Raw genomic sequence first — 20664 nt, 5'->3', positions numbered from 1 at the left:
TCTGTTGCAGCCACTGTGTCAGTCCATCTTGTTGAGGGTCTTCCTCTTTTTCGCTGACCCTTTACTGTACCAAGCATGTTGTCCTTCTCCAACGACTGCTCCTTCCTGATAACATATCCAAAGTACGTGAACCAAAGTCTCGCCATCCTCACTTCTAAGGAGCATTCTGGCTGTACTTCATCCAAGACAGATCTGTTTGTTCTTTTGGCAGTCCACAATATATTCAGGATTCTTCACCAACACCACAATTCAAAGGCGTCAATTCTTCCTTACTTACTGTCTTTCTTATTTACTGTCTACCTTTCACATGCATACGAGGTGACTGAAAATACCATGGCTTGGGTCAGGTGCACCTTAGTCCTCAAAGTGACTTTTTTGCTTTTAAACATTTTAAAGAGCTCTTTTGCAGCACACTGCTCTTGATAGGTATAGAGATACAGGGAGTTGGTGTTCATGCTCCACAACTGACACTTGGCTGGCAGATTGCCTATATTGCAAAGTAAGGGCAGGTCAGTATGCTTTAACAGCCAGCCGAGTTGGTGGGTAAAGCAGGGCAGACAACCTCTCAAGAGAGGTGAGGTACTGTTTAACCAGGACAAGGACCTGAAGAGCAGGTCACACCACCTCCACAAAGCAACAGAGCATGAGAGAACAAATGACTGCACCAGGATTTTCCTCAGAAAATAATTTGGGTTTTCCTCAAAAGAATGAAGAATGAGCAATCATCTGGGAGTCTCTCTGATTAATTTGTAGGGATCATAAGTTATTTTACAGTTTCTTTCAATGGTCATGGCTGGCTTCTCTAATCCCCAAAAGATGTTAATAAGCAAAATGAGCCCCCAATGATGATCAAGAAAACAATTTTTATATATTTTTGGGAATTAATGAGCATATTTAAATCTATTCAAATCTATAGGGTCTCTGTGAGTCAGAATCGACTTGATGGCAACAGGCTTTTTTTTTAAAAAAAATAGTTACTGCGTTAGCAAATTCTCATTGTTGTGTGCTGTTGAGTTGATTCTGACTCATAGCGACCCTATATGACAGAGTAGAACAGCCCCATATGATTTCCAAGGCTGTAAATTTTTATGGAAGCAGATTGCCACATCTTTCTCCAATGGAGTGGTAAGTGGACTTGAATTGCCAACCTTTTGGTTAGCAGGCAAGTGCTTAACTGCTGCACCACCAGGGCTCCTTAGTACATCAAACTCATTAAAATATCTAACTAGGAAGAAATACCATATTTTTGCAAATAACACACCCATGTAAATAACACGCCCACACGATAAAGTGGTATAGCTCACTTACGAAAATAGCAAGGGGCAGTTGTGCAACTGGCAAAAAAAGTATAATGTGCACACTTTATATGTGTAAAACACGGCAATCTGCAAGAAAAAACCCTGCAAACATTTCTCCAGATCATATAATCCAAGGTTTTTTTTCCAATTGAATTCAGGTTAATTAATAATGGCCTTCAAAATCTGCCTCCTAAATAACTAATTCAGACTACTAACTTGGAATTTTTTCTTTACCTATAACATTTGATAGAAATTTTAATAAATACCTTACTGGAAATATTATTCTGTACGTCTCTCACCCTAATCTACAGAATGTATTTTTTTCCCCTTCTAAATTCAGATAAATGTACAGGTATCATTGTAGTTCTGATACTGCTTTTCTATACCTGTTTTAGATACAACATCATGAAAATAAGAGCAACTTTCTGCAAGAACTGGAACTCAAGTTTTTATTTAGAAACCTCAAAAAATAGTCTTCAGAGTAGCAAGGAATTTAAAAATTGAATTTTAACGCTTAAAAATTCTTAACACTTGAAACACTGTTAGCCTTCTTTCAATATCTCCACTAACTCTCAAATACCTTGTTTTAATGTCTACTAAACACTTTGATTTTAAAAAATTAGGAAGTGATTTCATTCTCTATTTGCACTGTATATAGTATTTTCACATGGAATTCAATTTCTTAAAATAAAATGTTCACATTGACAGGACGAACATCAGACGTAATTAATACGATTGTTACATGTATGTGCAATACAAACAGTCCTCAGCTTTTCAGTTTCTAAAAATTCTTCTCATAAAAAAAAAAAAAACACTTAAAAACTAAATGATACATGGAGGACCTTATCAGCAGATAAGCAGCCCAGCATGGAGAAAAGAGTCATTTAACTGATCACGTACTTTGCCTTACAAATTTACAGTTCAAGAACTTTTATACAAATTCAGCATTTTCATAAAAATCTCATGTAGATAGGAAAGAGTAAACGTGGTAAGATTTATCAGGAACACTAGCCCTGGGCCTGGGACTCAGAGAATGGCAGCACACATGCCAGATACTTACCATTCCTCATTTGGCCCCATTCCTACTGCAAAAGCTTCTAAATTTAGTTACTAGCACAAAAATGTTTTTATAAATGCTTCGATTTTCACTAGGAATGATGAAAATTTATATTCAAACAATGTGGAAATTCACTTAGATATGCAATCTAAAAATCCAAAACTATGTGTGATTAAAAAGTGAAATGCCATTAATCGTCATTAGCTACAAGTTCCATTCGAAAACAGAATTTTATATTTCTTCACTGAAGCTTTAAAAGCTCCATCAGTGTCAGTTAAAATGTTTCTTTGATTGCAAATGTTAAGTGATATACTTCTCCATCAAAAGCAATGGTTATCCCATATTGTTACAAAAATATTACATGTGGATTACTTTCTTTTAAAAGGGATTATTTCCCAAAGCCTCATTAGAATGTTACCAGTATGGGTACATTTTCTCTACTTTTGTGTAACTGAAAATTGCAATAACAGATATTTTTGAATAGTTATCATGTAATTTTTAAACTCCTTTCAAGCAAAGCTGAAATATCAGACTAACCATATACTGCACTGTAACAATTTAGTATTACCATCAATCAACTTTGCCTTGCTGCTACAATTAAAAGGCTTTTTTTTTTTTTTAAATAGTAACAGTATCACTTCCTATTTAGAAAAGCCAGTTGCCATCGAGTCCACTGTCCAACTCGTGGTGAGCCCATGTGGACAGAGTAGAACTGTGCTCCGCAGGATTTTCAATGGCTGATTTTTCAGAAGTAGGTCACCAGGCCTCTCTTCTAGGCCACCTCTGGGTGGACTCAAACCTCCCAGCTTTTGGTTAGCAGCTGAGGGTGTTAACTGTTTGCACCGCCCAGGAACCCCTCATCCAGAAAAGCACTCTACATAAATATTTGCTATGAACGTGACTCTAGATGTACATGGCAGGTGTTAACGTGTGTTCACAAGTTTTAGTATTTTTCAGTTTAAAACTATTAGTCTTATATGACGTATGTGTGTTTTTATGGTAACACTTTGTGGCTTAAACATTTGTTATATTATCTCATAGTTTCTGTGGGCCAGGAATTCACGCATGGCTTAGTCGGGTAGTTTTGGTTCATACTCTCATGACATTGCAGTCAAGATGTTGGCCACAACTACGGTCACTTGAACGCTTGACTGAGGCTGGTAGATCCACTTCCAAAATGGCTCACTCGCATGGCTGTTGGCAAGGGGGGGACATTTGGCAATGTCTGGATACACTTTGGGCTGTCATAACTTGGGGGGGTGGGGTGAGTGCTACCGTCATCTAGTAGGTAGAGGAGGCCGGGGATGCTGCTATGTATACTACAATGCCCAGGACAGCCCCACAGCAAATAGTTATCTAGCTCCAAATGTCAATAGTGTTGAGGTTGCGAAAACTTGCTCTAGAGCAACTGATTCCAGAGAAAGAGCAAGACAGAAGCCACAATGCCTTTTATGACCTACCCTCAGAAGTCACACTCCATCACGTCTGCCACACTCTATACATTAGAAAAGTCTATAAGTACGGTCCTCACTCAGGGAAGGGGGATCAGGCTTCACCTCTTGAAACGGGGAATATGAAAGAATCTATGGCCATGTTTTAAAGCCATTACACTTAGCAACTGGATTCTTCTACCAAAATACTCTAATTTCTGAGATATTTCACTTAGTCATGGAGATTCTAGATAAGAATCTTTTTACTGCCCTAGAAATAACTAGGATTCCATTTAACAAAGCTACTTTTGCATCCTAGTGAATGGTCTCCGCAGTATCTTGATCTTAACAAATTCTATTAAGCTTAAACATATTCAGTGTGATATAGAGAAGGCTGAGTTCTAGCTTTGGTTCTGGTATGTCCTAGCAGGTGACCTTGGCCAAAGGCTCTATGAGCCTGTTTCCAAATCGATAAAAGGGAATGCCACCTGCCCTGCTTATCTCACAGTGCTGTTCTGAGGTTCAGAGAAGTTAACTGTGAAAAAATAAAAGAGGGACAGTTTTAAATAGTCCAAGTTGAGATGAACATAATATTATAAGATCAATCAGTGGTCAGTGCTCTATCTGCAGCTTCTAGCTTGAGGCTTATCACATAGTAAATGCTTAAATATTTTTAGACTTACTCTCAAATTTCAGGTTGAGTATATCTCTGAAATGATAGTACAATAGGGCAAATTATTAAAATATAATTAAGGGATAAAATCCTTGATCATTTTTTGTCATGTTATGGATAACTAAAAGATAGCTTTACAAGTTCAGATGTATATTTATTCAATAATTATTAGATAGGAGCAAAGAACTACTATAATCAGCAACATAATGTAGTAAATACTTAAGACACACTAAACTATTTAACGTATTATTCCTTTATTCCCCCCCTCCCAGCCCCCAATTTAGACTGTGAGGGATAGCAGAAGTTATGGTTTTGGGTTTTTTTTTTTTTTCCTTTTTATCCTCAGAACCTAGCTCAGTGTCTGCCACATAATGCAAGATTAATAAATACATACCAAAGCAAATAGTTCCTGACCTCAAGGAACTGAGAAATCTAGCTGGGCTGTCAGGATGAACAGGCACATACCCACACACAATTAAAATAAATACAAAGCAACAAATTTGCTTTCTCTAATCCATTCTGTGCACTCCAGCCAGGCTAATCTTCATACTTTCTTGCTATTTCACAACTAAGAAACTGTAACAGCTTTCTATAGCCTAGAAGCCATCCTAGCCGGAAATCAGAATCCCTTGTAGACTTTTAAAAAATGCAGCTGCTTTAAGGACCACTCCAGACCCAACTTCTGGAGGTAGCATCCAAGCACCTGCACATTTTAAAGCTCTGTAATTAAGTGTGGAGCACAACCAGAACAAGAACCACAATTGGATTCACCCTATCTGAGATGTTCCTCCTGTCAGGCCAGAACTTCTCATATCTGTCAGTTAGGTTTTCTCCTCTTCTCTAAAAACGTTCCCTTGCCTTGTCTCTAAATACTACCACCCATCCTTCGAAACACCACTACCCACCCTTCAAAATAATCTTAAAATCCTTCTTTCTTCATGAAGTCATTCTAACCAGTGTAGCCCTCAATGTCCCCAGATCTCTACATAAATCGATAACTTTTTATACACACAGTTCACTAATATTTTACGGTTATTAATTTTGTCTCCTTAACTAGATTATAAAAATTTTTAAATATTTCTTTGATACACTGGTGGGCATTTAACATTATCTGATGAATGACTGACAGATTTCCTCCACTATAGTAAACCTAAAACATAAAATGAGTATTATATACACACACACATTTCAGACTTTCAAAATTATGTTGCCTTAATACGTAGAGTCATAAAAGGTTTCAATTAATTGGCTCTTTCACTGATTATAATTTTCACAACCACAATCACTCATCTGTACTGACATTAAGCTTCTTTCAAATACCAGCTTATGTACCTAAGGTTGAACCATGCAAGTATACAACAGCAAATCCATTCCAAGGGAAGTTCATGCTACATTTCTCAGAGCATCCTCAAGAAGTGTGTAGGAAAGTAATCAAGGGAAAGCATAATAATTGCATTTCAACAGACCTTGAATCTAAAGGGTTTGAGGTTCTTGAGACTCAATCAGGTAATGAATTCAAAAGGAAAAGGCACAGGAAGAGGAAAGAGAATTTAAGAAAAGAGGAGGAAGAAAACTGATCACACAATGAAATTAGAAAAACACAAGGGAAAATCAGAACAGCAGGTTACTGTAAGGAAGTATTAAAAAGATATAAAGCAGAATATTACACATAAAAATTTATATATTGCAACACTAAAATTAGTCACTGACTCCACACCCATGTTCATTGCAGTCTTATTCACAATAGCAAAAGGATGGAAACAACCTAAATGCCTGTCAACAGATGAATGGACAAACTAATTATGGCACATACACACAAGGGAATACAATGCAATGATAAAGAACAATGATGAATCCATGAAACTTTTCACAACATGGATGAATCTGGAGGGCATTACGCTCAGTAAAATAAGTCAATCACAAAAGTACAACTATCATAGAAGAGCACTATTATAAAAATATAAGAAAATGTTTACACACAGAAAAAAAACAATCTTTGATGGTTAAGGGGGGGTTTGGGGAGGGGAAATCATTAACTAAATAGTAGACAAGTGGTAACTTTGGTGAAAGGAAAAACAAGACATGATACAGGGTAAGTTAGCACAATTTGACCAAGGCAAAGTCATAGACGCTCCCTAGATACATCCAAATACCTTGAGGGACCAAGTAACTGGGGTTAAAGTGTAGGGACCATGGTCTCAGGGGACATCTAGGTCAAATGGCATAACACAGTTCATAAAGAAAATGTTCTACATCCTACTTTGGTGAATAGCATCTAGGGTCTTAAAACCTTGCAAGTGGTCATCTAAAATACATCTATCAGTCCCATCACATTTGGAGCAAAGGAAAATGAAGAAAATCAAAACCAGAAGGAAAATACTAGTGCAAAGGACTAACGGACCACATGAACCACAGTCTCCACCAGCCTGATCCCAGAAGAACTAGATGGTGCCTGGCAACCATCACCAGCCACTCTGACAGGGATCACAACAGAGGGTTCCGGGCAGAGCGGGAGAAAAATGTAGAACAAAATTCAAATTCACAAAAAAAGACCAGACTTACAGGTCTAACAGAGACTGAAGGAACCGCCAACACTATGGCCCCTGAACGCCCTGCTAACTCAGAATTGCAGCCAATCCCGAAGTCCACCTTTCAGCCAAAGATTAGACAGGCCTATAAAACAAACAATAACACATGTGAGGAATGTGCTTCTTAGTTCAATCAAGTATCTGAGACCAAATGGGCAATACCTGCCCAAAACCAAGACGAGAAGGCAGGAAAGGATGGGAAAACTGGATGAACGGACACAGAGAAAGCAGGGTGGGAAAGGGGAGAGTGCTGACAGATAGCAGGGACTACAACCAATGTCACAAACAAGTTGTGTATAAATTTTTAAATGAAAAACTAATTTGTGCTGTAAACTTTCACCTAAAACACAATAAGAAAAAAAAAAAAAGATTAGTCACTGACTCATAACTTCAAAGTCATTAAGATACTACTGTAGACAATTTTCAGGAAATTGCATCTTACAAGATACTAGACTACGTAATGTGCCTATATAACCCATTCTGAATCAAATAAGGTCAATCTTCCTGAGTTACTGCTGCCTAAAATCTATAAGATTACCTGAAAATAATTCAGTCTGCTATGTCTAGTACTTTAAGCAAAGCCTTCCCAGATGCAAGAACCTTCAAAAACGTAGAGAAATCTAATTCTTAATATACTACTCTCCCTCCTTACTCTATTTACAGCTCACTTTTGTGGCTTCCTAAGCAGCACTATATTTCTAGGAGTTTAAAAATGCTAGATATTGAAAAGAGACAGGAAAGAAAGGACCCAGAAAAGAATACCAGAAGAGACACTAGGGAAAATACTGCCAACTTGGAGTAGAAGCCAACGTCCCAAAATAGTGTTCCTTTTCAGAGGCATTCAAAACATACTAAGTTGGGCCATGACAATGGCAAAAAGCAATTATTCATGAAAATCAGATCTCCCTCACCATCATAAGTTGTTTCTCAATTATGCTAGTGATATACCCTGCCTCTCACAAGCAAGTTACGTGAGTTCTCCCATCCATTAGGCTTTTCAGGTTAGTAGTATCTAGGAAGGAGTGCTGTTATTCCCTGGAAATGATAAAAGTCATGTTTAGAGAGGCCTCAAGTCATAAAGCAGAAAGTCTTTATAGCATTTCTATCTTCATGGAAGTGGAAGGTTCTTATCCTATCTAGTTTTTACTTAGGGCCAATCAGTCCAAATACATAGAGTTATTGTAAGTGATTCTCAACCAAGGGAAATTTTGTGTCGTTTCCCCCAAACATGTGACAATGTCTAGAGACAATTCTGGATGTCACAACTAGGAGCTGCTACTTGCATCTAGTGGGTAGGAGAAAGGGAACCTGCTAGACATCCTACAATACATAAAACAGCCGCTAACAATAAAGAATTATCTGACCCAAAATTTCAGTAGCGCCAAGGCTGAGAAACCCTATAGATTTGGGAATAGAAACACAGCTTGACAGATGTTCACAGTAGTTACTGCCTGTTCTCTTAATTTGCTAATTTCTCTCCTTTTGCCTAGTACCAGTATCATTTAATCTATTGAGATTGACAACTTCAAAGCAGATCATTCAGAGCATAAGGCACTTAGAACACTGAACTAAAAAAAAAAAAAATTTTTTTTTTCTGAACTAGGAATCAGAAAATGAAGCAAGCCCAACTTATAACGTCAAATGAGAGAATGGCGTTATCAGAAGTATACCAATATAAAATGCCAACATCAATACTTCACTTCAATTTAACACTAAGATCATTAGGGAGTCAAATTTTATTATATTGGATCAGGAAGATAACTAAGATGTTCACCAGCATTTGGTAGCCTGGAAAAGAAAACATAAATAGAAATTATTCAAAAGCCTAAGTTCAATAAGGATCAAGAGAGCGTAAGCCCTAGATGAAGGATTTGTCAGTTGAAATGAGGAAAAAAAGGAATAACCATTAGAGATATTAAGAATAAAGCAATAATCACTGAAAATAATCTGGCATCAGTGTGAATTTAAGAAGGAGAAAGATAATTAAGGACAAGGAGTCAACATCATTTATTTTTGGGAATCAAGTTAGGTCTCCTACAGGCATGAGGAAGTTTTAACAAGAAAGATGAGTTTAATACACACTTGCATAAGCCAGACACTTCACACTGTGAGTGCCACAGTGAAGACTGAGGGCATGATTAGAGTGCATGATTTGTAGGTGAGAAGACTGTCACAGCAGAGACACTACCCCAAGGGGAAGTATAGGGCCAGGTTAAGGATCTAGTGAACCTTACCCTCACAGCCCCTTTCTTTCCCTAAAACATAGTCCCCCTCAGCCCTTAACAAATCAAAAGAAGTTATGACCTCTTGTGGGCACACGCTGATGTCATCACTTTTTAGATCTGAGTCATCAAATGGCTGGATTCTCCAACATACATCTTCAATACATACCCTTGCATAAAGCTGCCCTAGGTATAAAAAAGTGACCAGTATGTCACTGAATTTGAGAGAGACATAGAAGAATCTAAAAGATTTCAAAAGAAGGGTAAGAAATATAAAGGTAGATGGCAACCTAAGCTGAAAGAATGCAGAAAAGAAAAGCTTACAGAGGACTTTCAAAGCTATCTCTGAGAAAACATAAATATGTCCCCTCTAGACTGATATTTTCAAAAGCAAGGATCCTTTCCTGATTTTCAAAAAAAAAAAAACTTTATAAACATAATACCTAGCACAGCGCCTGGCAATGGGACACTGCTGAATTAATGAATTAAAGAAAAAAAGGCGGTAACAATTGGCATGCTTTTTTTGAACACATTCATGTGTTGCATGTATGCCTACCCTCTGGACCATAAGCTTGGGAAAGCAGCAGATGCATACTTTTGGATAGACTGACAATAAGGCATGCATACACACACGCCTTCCCTCATGTAATAGGCAGTTATAATACCACTAAGGAGAAGATTTTGAAGAAAACAAGAAATTCTACAACAATATCACTTAAAGTAACAGGAGCCAATATGTTCAGGGTCTAAAGTTTCTCAGACAGCAGGTCTAGACAAAATAAACATTTGCTCTATTACCTTTTTGTTATGTTGCCATGGGAATCTGTGTTTGCAGGAAAACTTATTTTCTGCAACCAGATGATAGAGCAGTAAAAACGGGGATAGCTTCAATGAAAGAGAGGAGCTTACAAATGTAAACCAAAACCAAAAAATCAAACCCGTTGCTGTCGAGTCGATTCTGCCTCATAGCGACCCTACTGGACAGAGTAGAACTGCCCCATAGGGTTTCCAAGGAGTGGCTGATAATTCGAACTGCTGACCTTTTGGTTAGCAGCCTGAGCTCTTAACCACTGTGACAAATGTAAAGGCAGGGAAAACAATAAACCCTATAGGTTTTTATAGGGTCATGTGGCTACAGGATCTTTCGATCTTTAAGATTTATTTAAGTTAATAAACAGAAAAGTCCTTGTGGCCTCATAGCCAAGACATCAGTGAATAGGTAACCGCAGTCTGATCTCTCCTAAAATTATTATAATGGGGGAAAAGGAGGAATGTACAACAAATACACAGCTAAATAAAATGAGATCTTACATGTTGAGGGAAGGTAAAAAATGAGTTTAAAAAATGACCCAGTATTAAGGAGAAACCTAGAAGCCCAAAGAAGTTAGGAAACACTGAACCTGCCACCATGCTAATCTTTTTGTCAGTCTAAATCTAGAGCTAATCTCTTTGCTCCTTCTTTTCGGCAATAAAAACCTGAAAAAGTGACGTAGGCCCATACTAAAGAGTTGGACTGGACTGCCTGATTTTCCAGGGTCCACCAACAGTACTGGCTGTAGTACTCTGGGCCTGCTGGAATGCAAGTAGTGGGTATGGGTCAGGGCTCTGTGCACCGATTCCCCACATACCTTGGCCTCTCCCCCAACTCCTACTAAAATTTGGCCTCTAGCTCACTCAGGTATAGCCATACTGATCTAGCTATTTCTGGGAAACAGCAACCCCTCTCTTGCTTCAGGGTCTTTGCATTTGCTGTACCCTCAGCCTGAAATGTTCATCCCTCCCTACCTCATCCATGTCCAACCGGTATATTATATTCCCTTACCTCCTTCGGGTCTTTGATCAATGTCACCTTATTACTGAGGCTTATATCCTGACCACCCTTGTTAAAAAGGCATCACAGCCATTCCAGCCCTCCTTATCACTTTTCTTGCTTCATTTTCCCATAGCACTTAACCATGTGATATACGATAAAATTTACTTATTTATTCTGTATCTCCACTACTACTCCCCTCTCCCTTGGAATATATAGTGTCTTTTTTTTTTTTTTTTTTTAGGGACAGAAATGTTTGTTTTGTTCATATTCCATCTCTAGCATCTAAAGAGTGACTCATACATAATAGATGCTCAAGGTATTTATATAATACATGGAGCCCTGTCCTCAAATAGATTACCATGAACTTAACTTCCTCCTCTTTTCCTTACATAATCCTGTGCTCTATAATATTCCAAAGTTCAGAAAATGGCACTAAAATCTACCAATTTGCCCAAGGCTCACACATAGGTGTCATCCTGGACTCTTCCTCCTTTGTACCAACTTTCAACCTGGGAGCTGAGCACATCCAGACCCAGGGTCTATTTGTCAAAAACGTAAAACTCACAGACCACCATCCTCCTCTTCCCTAGAATAAACTTTTCAAAGGCTTAAATGTTGGGGAACTGGTCATAATTTTTTTTACGAAACCTTGTCATATGTGTACTTAATTTATGGAAGCACTGTTCTACAAGAGCAGTGCTAAGTTTGAAAAGACTACTTCTAATATCTGAAGTTACTTTTACAAAATGCATTTCAAATCTAAAGAAGTATTTGTTTTGTTTTGGTCCTGGAGAAACATGTGCATCGTTTCTAAGTACGCTACAACCCTGAGAAAAAAACCCCTCAGTTCCAAGTCAGGGAAACCTACTTTGTAATGAGGTTTTCTGAGCACTACAGTAATTATACCTCTAGGATAGGAACAAATTTATACCAAATTTCACACTACAGTAGAGAATGAAAGTCCAATGTATTTTCAAAGGTCCCAAGAGGCAGTTAGTTCTATTTATGCCCTATACTTACAACACAAACATGTACAGGTAGTCTCAACTTTACATAAACGTACCCTAAAGAATTTCAAAGCAATAGAACCGGTAAATTCAGGAATTAACTATATCACCTAACGATTCTTTGAAAACAAAGTTTTTAATCTGGGCAATGAGTTCATTTTTGATTTGTCAATTCTGAGGAAGCGACTTTCATGGGTTAAGTCATGACCCCTCAGGTTAGCTGGGCAACAGCACTGATGGGATTGATTTTCTAAAGTCACAGCTTATTGCAAGTGACTCAGCAACCCCTTTCTTCACAAAAGGAGAAATGGAAGAAGCGACCTACACAAGTGAAGGTGTCACAACACAACCTCAGCTGCCCAGGTCTACAGGAAAAGAGACTGTTGAAGTGTTGAAACCACAGAACCAAAGCCAAAGCAGCACGGACAAGAATGTCATTCCTTTAGTGAATGAGTACGACGCCTCATCTATAAAACTGGGTTAATAATACCAGCTGCAGAGCAGTGAATTACTTAATATGGCCCTTTTAGCCACAGTCTTTGTAACTTCCATCAAAGGACTGAGTGGGACTAAGCAAATGAGGTCCTTGTGGCCTACCAAGGGGACTGCAGATCTTGCTAATAATGTAAATAAGGTGTATGGCACCCTTGTGGGAGTTGGACCGTGCAAATAAGGTGCATGGAACCCTAATGAGGGGATCGGTCAGTTTTACCATCCTGCCAGGCTTAAAATGAGCCATCCCAGAGGCAGACAAAGGGAATCTCTCAGCCATCAAGAAACAAGAGCTGGGGGTGCAGCTTGTCCTTTGGACCCAGGGTTTCTGTGCTGGAAGTCTCCTAGATCCAGGAGACAGAGAAACAGAGCTGTAACACCAGAGACCACAAGATGGCAGGAAGCGGTGGCACAGAAACAAACAGAGCGAGAGAGCTGAGTGCCTTCGGGCTGAGCTTACTGGCAGAGTGGGGTGGCTCTGGGCACTTATCAACAGAGCTAAAAGAGCTTTTTAACACTTACTGGAGGAGGGCAAGGGGCTGAGGGCCAGAGAGAGGCCTGTCTGTAGGCACAGCTGAGAAAAGACTGTCCTGATCTAAGAACTGTATCCTGAGCATTCCTGAAATTGAGTTGTAACTTGTTTGTTACTTCCCTGAAAAACCCCTAACTGTCACAATGGTCTGTGAATTCTGTGTGGCCATTACACAGAATTACTGAATGCAGCAGAGAAGTAGAGTGCCTTGGGAAGGACGGTTGGTGTCAGAACTGATAAAAAGTTTGGAGGGAGGCAGCATGTCCGACTTTCCCTTCACAGGCATCAGCCTTGGGCTGTTGATGCAGATAATGATTTCCCTTCCCCTTTGTGAAGTTAGACAAAGAAGTCAGACATCTCTGCCAGGTCACTTTTACACCAGCCTTCATAGAAAACCAAAAACCAAACCTGTTGCTATCATAGTGACCCTACAGGACACAGTAGAACTGCCCCACAGGGTTTCCAAGGAGTGGCTGGTGGGTTCCAACTGTCAACCTTTTGGTTAGCAGCTGCAGCTCTTAACCACTGTACCACCAGGGTTCCTTCATAGAGCTTGTGAGAACTAAATGATAATGCTTTGAATGAAATCATTCTGTAAACTGCCCCACAGAGTTTCCAAGGAGCAGCTGGTGGATTCAAATTGCCAACCTTTTCGTTAGTAGCCTAAGCTCTTAACCACTATGCCACTAGGGCTCCATAAAAATGTCAGTTACTACTAAAGTGAGAGTGGTCTAGGCCAGCAAATACTCTACAATCTGAGCCAAGGAACTCTAATATCCCCAAACAAAAAGAATTCTTCCACCTTTGAATCCTAGGCCCCTGGGACTCAGCTTCATCTGCAATGTTGCCCATGAAAAGGGCAAAGTCAATATGCATCATCTCTGAGGCTGAGCTAGATGGAGACCAAAAGCAGAATACTCCTCAGTATCAAGAAATTAAACTAGCAGAATTAAAGAGCCAGAGGTCCAGGATACCCTTATTTTAAAATGAGAGTGAGTAGAAAAGTATCAGTGGAAAAATGTGATTTGACAAATAAAATATGACTCTAGCCAAGTGGACTGAACGCTTTCTTATAACAGTCTTTACACCTCAATAACACAAACATTTGCTATTATTTATGTTTAAATCTTTCTTACTGGCACTGACAGCATTCAGCCAACCACCTTGTTTTTGGCTACAAAGAAAAGGAAATAGGGAAAAATATCAACACGAGCCTATTATCACCACCAGAAAAGTGAATGGCACGCTGACCTCATTGATCAGGAGTCAAGAATATCATCTTTGCATATTCAAAAATGATATATTTTTATTTGTACCCTGGTTTATTGCAAAAGAAAGATTTAAAACACGAATGGCCATTAAACTAAACTTAAAAAAAAGAACACAAACAGTAGCCTCATTTATTTTTATTACATGCATTTATAATATTATATATACTCCTGTTCTCCAAGCCATTTTAGGAAGTTGGATTAGACATCTTAGTATACTGTACCATTCTTTAACTAAACGTTTTATTATATACTTTATATACTGATGATAAATACAAAGTGCACAGTACAATGCCTGGAACACAGTAAGCAATCCGTAAGATGTAGTTTTTACCACTAGGTTATAAGGTTGGTGAGAGAAGCACCGTCTTGTGCTGTGTTGTTCAGCACTCTATCTCAAGGACCTAGCCTGCTAACTAGACCACATTTGGTGCTCAATAAATACTGTTGAATAAACAATCAGATATGATCTCAGAGTAGTTCTCAATCCTCATCACACTGTTTTACGGTTACCAGTGCCCCCACCTCCCTTAATCAACAGCAAGGGACTGGAAAAACCGTACCCCAGAGGAAAGGCATTTAAGTTCCTGTTTATATTTCCTTAAACTCACCACAAAGATTCTCCCCTTCAGTCCCAAAACCACAAAATCAATGCTTTGCAACAACGTATTCTTAAACAATTTTGCTTCATTTCCCCTCACAGACAATGCACAAAGTTCCTTAAAACTGCAAAGCTTAGTTTAGTTCCCTTTCATCTTTAACAAGGAAAGACAATTTGTCAAACCCTATCAAGTTTTTGAAGCCTGATTCCTTAATCTTTGATTCATTTTCGGCTACCACACAGGCTGCTATTTGCATTACATTCTACAAATGAAAATAATGAAAACACACTTAAAAGAGGAAAAAATTTACACATCAAAGTGAACACACTTCTTCAGAGTAATCAAATTAGGAAACTGAATACATTTTTCAATGATGCTGCATTCCTTTAAATACTTGTAGAGATTCTTTTTGGGAATAAGACTTCAGGTTCAGTCCTACAAGCCACACTAGAAATTGTCATTACTTTATCATTGTGATTCCTTTTTGACCTAAAATCACCAACCTGACTTTCCTAATCCTTTTCACCAGACCTGGATCTAAATTTATGAATCGTTTGGATTCAATTTCACTTTTAGCTATTCTCTAGTCAAATCTGCTCTCAAAGAATGAAGATGAAAAAAGTTACACAAGCACCAAAGTAAGTTCTAAGAAACACATTTTCTGTCCCACCTGAGGAAATCTTGGTAGCACAGTGGTTAAGTGCTATGGCTGCTGACCAAAGGGTCAGCAGTTCAAATCCACCAGATGCTCCTTGGAAACTCTATAGGGCAGTTCTGCTCTGTCCTATAGGGTCTCTACGAGTCGGAATTGACTCAACAGCAATGGATTATTTTTTCGGGTCACACCTGAAAAGTTGATAATTGAAAGAACAACTTCAAATAGCTACTCTGAGATGATACTTATTTGCAAATCTAAGTTCTGGTATTTTCATTACACAAGCAGTGATACTTGTTTTATAGTCAATTTTTATGCAATTTCACTTGTATTTTCTTCCACCAAAACTCTATAGGTTGCATCTTCTCTCTCTCACACACACACCTTCCAGTAGACTCCGACACACGGCAATCCCACGCACGTCAGAGTAGAACTGTACTCCACAGGGTTTAAATGGCTGACTTTCTCCTACGTAGGTCACCCGGCCTTTCTTCCAACGCACCTCTGAGTAGACTCGAACTTCCAGCTTTTCAGTTAGCAGCCAAGTACATTACCCATTTTTACCACCGAGGGATTCCATCTGTATCTTAAATCCGCCTAGAAATATTTACTAGAAATGCTACTTTAAAAAAAGACAAAGAAAAAAAACCTCTGCCTTCCTGAAAAGACACACAAGAAACTTAACAGTGGTTGTTTCCGCAGAAGGGAAGAGGGCAGCTGGGGAACAAAAAAGAAAGGGAGGGAGACTTTTCACTGAATACTCTTTTATATATTTTGAATTTTATAAAATATGAATGTATTACCTATTTTTAAAAATCTATTCAACAAAATTACTTCCAAATGTCAGATACTGCTGGCTTCTATAAGCCAGAAGAGTACTAAAGAAATATGAAGTTCATTTTAGCGACACTTTATTAGAAATCTGATGTGTGGTCTAGTGCTGAGCTATTCATACTTACAGGGAAACCCTGCGAGCAAATTTTTTCAAGTTCACCTAAATTCCCTGTAGCTGAGTTATTTTGCTGTATCACTCCATTAAAGTTTAAACGGAAACACTGGAAACAAAAACCTGATATTGCAAAAATAAATATGTCAATTCAAAAATGAAGGTAAATTAATGAACTGTAAAAGCTGCAATGACTCAAATACATCTTTGAAAAGTTGTAAATCAAGAAATATATATAGTGAATGTAAAAAGCTGCAAATTCCTTTAAAATGAGAGAAAGATGTCAAGCATGGTGCCATCTGCGACATAACGCAAGCAGCTTTAACTAGAAAATGCAATATGATCTGTTGCAGGGCACAATTGCACAATCTTAATTACCCGAAAAGTCTACCAAACAGGAAATTCATGATGTGACTTTAAGGAACACAGGAATTACACTTAAAGATTAACACATTCAAAAAACTGGAATATATTCCTAAGCAAAAACTTATTTTACAGACCCCTTTTCAAATGATGCATGTACACGAAATTACTAAAACCCAGAAACAGTTAATAATTAAGTCTGATATTTAGTTTCAGATCGGGGCGCCCAGATTACAGTACATCTAAAATACAGTACATAAAACTTTGGAAACAAGAGAGAAGTTAGTGAAACATTTCAAGTCCGGAAACTTTATTGTACCCGTTTAATTTAAAACACTTGCGGTGTAAAAAGGCGTCTCTTCCTTCTTTTGCTACATGCTATGAAAACTGTCGTGTACCTCAGGTCACAAATGCAGATAAGTTTCCTGCAAAATCTCTATAAGGGGCTTTAAAAACACAGTATTTGTAGGAACTGTCGCAATTTAAAACTATTTACAGTCCTTCCCAGCACGGTTAACTTTTTGATCTTGAGAGCGTCCAACGGTCCTGAATATCCTTTGCTCCAAATGAGAAAATTGTTTTGTCAAACAATACTTAAATGAGCAGAGGAATGTGACTAATCAGTGAGACGACCGGTTTCTTAAACAGCAGGGTTCTCGCAGGCACTATCGCCGCCACCGCCACCGCCACCACCTCCCCCACCCCCCCGCGAAAAGGAAATACGCTTTCAACCGAATCGGAAACACACCACTCAAACTGGCACGGTGTTCACCGAGATAAAGTCAGTATTTTAAGCTCTATAGGTCGCTGCTAATTCAAAAGGAACCCTTCTCAAAACGGAATTTCAACGCAGCTTTGCAAAAAAAGCCCGGGGAGAGCGCCCTTCCTCGTTGTTCAGATGATCACAGTCTCCCAGTTGGGCTCTGCCTTCTCCCGGCAGCTCCTGGGCTTGTCCGCACAGAGGGCCAGCTCCAGCGCCCCAGGGTGGGCGCACCCCCGGAGGGGGCCCTTCTGTTCGACGCCAGCAGGGACACCCCCTCCCCCCGCAAGCAGAAGGCACCCTCGTCCCTGTCCCCGGAGCAGCAGCCTTCTGAGAAGCCTTCCCTGTCCCTCGCGCAGGGCGCGAGCCAGGGCCGAATTCCAGCACCCCCACCCCCACCCCCACCCAGCCCAGCATGGAACTGCGTCCTGCACACGGCTGACCACCTAGTTGCTGTGCAGATGGGGGTGCCAGGGGTGCAAGACAGAGCTCGAAGGGGCAGCGATGCCGTTCCTCGAGAAAAATTCCTGCCACTTGGCGCATCGCTGAGCCGTGGGGGCAGGCCTGGCCCTTGGGCGTGAGGGGCCACCCCGTCCACCTTAGCCTCAGGCCCTGCGACACTCACCATACCGAGCCATAGGCACCGGAGCCCACCGGGGACAGGTTCTGATAGCGCTCAGGCACCTCCCAGATTGTCTTGTTCAGCTCCTGCCGGTAGAACGTGGGCCTCTCCTGAGACATCTTCCAGCGGCGGCCGCAGGGTGAGGAGGTGGCCCTGCGGGGCCCCTGCCTGCGCCTGCACCCGCTCCCGGACTCTCGCTCCCTGCCGGGCAGGGCCGGGACCCTGCGCTGGTCGCCGGCGCAGGTGCGGCTGCCGCGGCCCCTCGGACTCCCGCGCGCGCGCGCGGCCCCTGTCAGCTGCAGCACCTAGATGCGCCTTAGTGACGGGGACGACCCCGGCTCAGGACAGGGGCGCGCTACCCGGCTCGGGGCTGCGCCCGCCGCGACCCCCCTGCACACTCGCCCAGACCAGGCCGTCTCTGGGCTGCGTCGCCGGACTCCAGCTGCAGCGCCCACGGAGACTCCAGCGGTCGCGGATCCAGAGCCAGTGAGCAGGAGCCTCCCTCTGTACTCTCGCGAGAACAGGTCCCGGGACTCTCCGCGAGCCGAGAGTCACCCAATATGGAACCTGCTCGCGGGAGGGGTTTCGTGATGTGAGAGTACGGGAGGAGGAGCAGTTCTCGCGACAAGAGAGCAACAGCTGGAGGCCAGAAGCAGGAACTTCCAAGGACTGATGTCCTTAAGGGCGCGTAGGCAGACTCGCCAAGGAAGAGACTAGCGGGCAACACATGCCTCGTGCGCCCCACCGTGGTGGGCTGGGGCAACGCCTGGCTCTGGTGCTAGAAAGCGACGATGACAAATGGGGCATCGGGAAAAGGGCCCAAGATCTTTGAACTCAGTATAGGCACCGGCAGCCAAACACCTGCTCAGGGAAATTCTCAATTTCCAAGAAATAACTTGCATATAAAAAGAAAAAGGTTCCAGCCAGAAAGCCGCTGCCTTCCCATCTGCTCAGGGACATACGGCTTCTTCTTAGGGATTCTGACGAAGTCTGTCACAAAAGCAAATATTAGCCCTAAAGTGAGATTTTTTCCAGCCAAGCTCTCCTAGTAATTCTCAAACTTTTATGTACAGAAGAATCAACCTGGGAGTTTGTTTTAAAACACAGCTTCCCAGGGCGCGCTGCAGTCTAATTAGATAAGTCCGAGATGGGCACTGCATTTTTAGCATAGATGCCAGGCGGTTCTGATTTAGGGAAATCTTGGCTATCTCCCTTCGAGAGGTTTCCTTACGTCTCTCTTCTGACCTAACCGGTAACCGGAAGACTTGTGAATTGATGCGCAGTGCAGATCACGAGCCCTGGCACCAAGTAGGCCTGCAATCAAAAGTGTAAAACCTCGAAGCCAGTGGGGGCCTGGATGGCACAGGTAAGGAGTTCCCTTGGGCTCCGGACGCGCGGCCCAGCTATCCCGGTCCCCGCTCCCCTACCCCTGCTGCCTATGCCCCCTGCCCGCTCCGAACGCCCGCAAGCTCGGGCGCAACGGCTCGGGAACCGCCGGCGTCTGCGCCCGCATTCGCGTCCCAGCGCTGCCAGCCGGGCCAGAGCCGCGTCCGACCCCACCGTCGTCATTCCCGCCTTCGCCCGGGAACCAGGTGAGCCGCTGCGGGAGTCGCCCAGGAGCCAGGGGCTGTAGGTGGAGAGCGGTGAGGCCGCGGCGGGTCCCCGGCGTGGGAGCCTGGGTGCGAGGGACCGGCCTTTCATTACACATCGAAGTCGCAGGCAGGGGGCTGCTCCTGTCCCCAGCAGGGCTAGGCACATAGCGGGCGCTCAGTCAATATTTGAGGGATGAATGAATGGGGATCCCCTGGGAGCTCAGAGGTCTTGTCTGTGCTTTGAAAGGCCGCGTGGAATGGCTATAACAACAGACAGCGTGTGCATTTTTGCAAGCTGCCTCCTTTCAAAGTCGCTTGCCGGGATTATCAGAAACCCTCGAAGTGGCCCACTGCCCCAGTCTCAGCCGCCACCGCATCCATCTCCTCCTGAGGCTTGACTGCCCAAAACTTACAGCTTTTGTTCATTTTGTTCCTTCTGCCTGAGCCTCCTCCCTCACCTGTCCCTTTCTCTTCCTGTCAAATTCTGTTTATCCTCCAGGATCCTGTGACGTTTCTACAACATCCCACCCCAATAATAAGTGTCTCTCCTCCACACTCCACTGGTTTTGCCCTTAACTACATTGCAGTACAGATAGCTGCAGGTAGTGTCTGATGGTTAAGCTCCTTGAGGGCTGCATCTTTGTCTAAGTCATTTTTATATCTCTGTCACTAGACAGTTATTGAAGAGTGCTAAAAAGATGCCTTTTCTATATCTGAAATTCATTTCCCATTAAAACCTAGGTA

At 41.5% G+C, this 20664-nt stretch overlaps 2 protein-coding genes across 10 annotated transcripts in view; one reads left to right on the top strand and one right to left on the bottom strand.

The window, feature by feature from the left end:
• The window catches only part of MAPK14 (mitogen-activated protein kinase 14), an 85562-nt gene extending 66694 nt beyond the window's left edge, over positions 1-18868 (bottom strand). Inside the window, exon 1 of one of the 3 annotated variants that reach the window (XM_049890612.1) lies at positions 18332-18868. In XM_049890612.1, the coding sequence (XP_049746569.1) occupies positions 18332-18447 (116 nt within the window). In that variant the 5' untranslated portion in view covers positions 18448-18868. The remainder of the gene's footprint in view (positions 1-18331) is intronic. The other 2 variants (XM_049890602.1, XM_049890593.1) reach the window with 2 other exon arrangements.
• A 27-nt stretch (positions 18869-18895) lies between these two features.
• Positions 18896-20664, top strand: part of SLC26A8 (solute carrier family 26 member 8) — a 90935-nt gene continuing 89166 nt past the window's right edge. For 3 of the 7 annotated variants that reach the window (XM_049890544.1, XM_049890533.1, XM_049890522.1), the window contains exon 1: positions 18897-19920. In XM_049890544.1, coding sequence (XP_049746501.1) covers positions 19686-19920 — 235 coding nt within the window. In that variant the 5' untranslated portion in view covers positions 18897-19685. Of the gene's footprint in view, positions 19921-20664 lie in introns of all 7 variants that reach the window. The other 4 variants (XM_049890570.1, XM_049890553.1, XM_049890580.1 and 1 more) reach the window with 3 other exon arrangements.

The sequence above is a fragment of the Elephas maximus genome, chromosome 1 (genome assembly GCF_024166365.1).
Source record: "Elephas maximus indicus isolate mEleMax1 chromosome 1, mEleMax1 primary haplotype, whole genome shotgun sequence".
Lineage (NCBI taxonomy): Eukaryota > Metazoa > Chordata > Mammalia > Proboscidea > Elephantidae > Elephas > Elephas maximus.
This window is presented reverse-complemented; position numbering and strand designations above follow the sequence as displayed.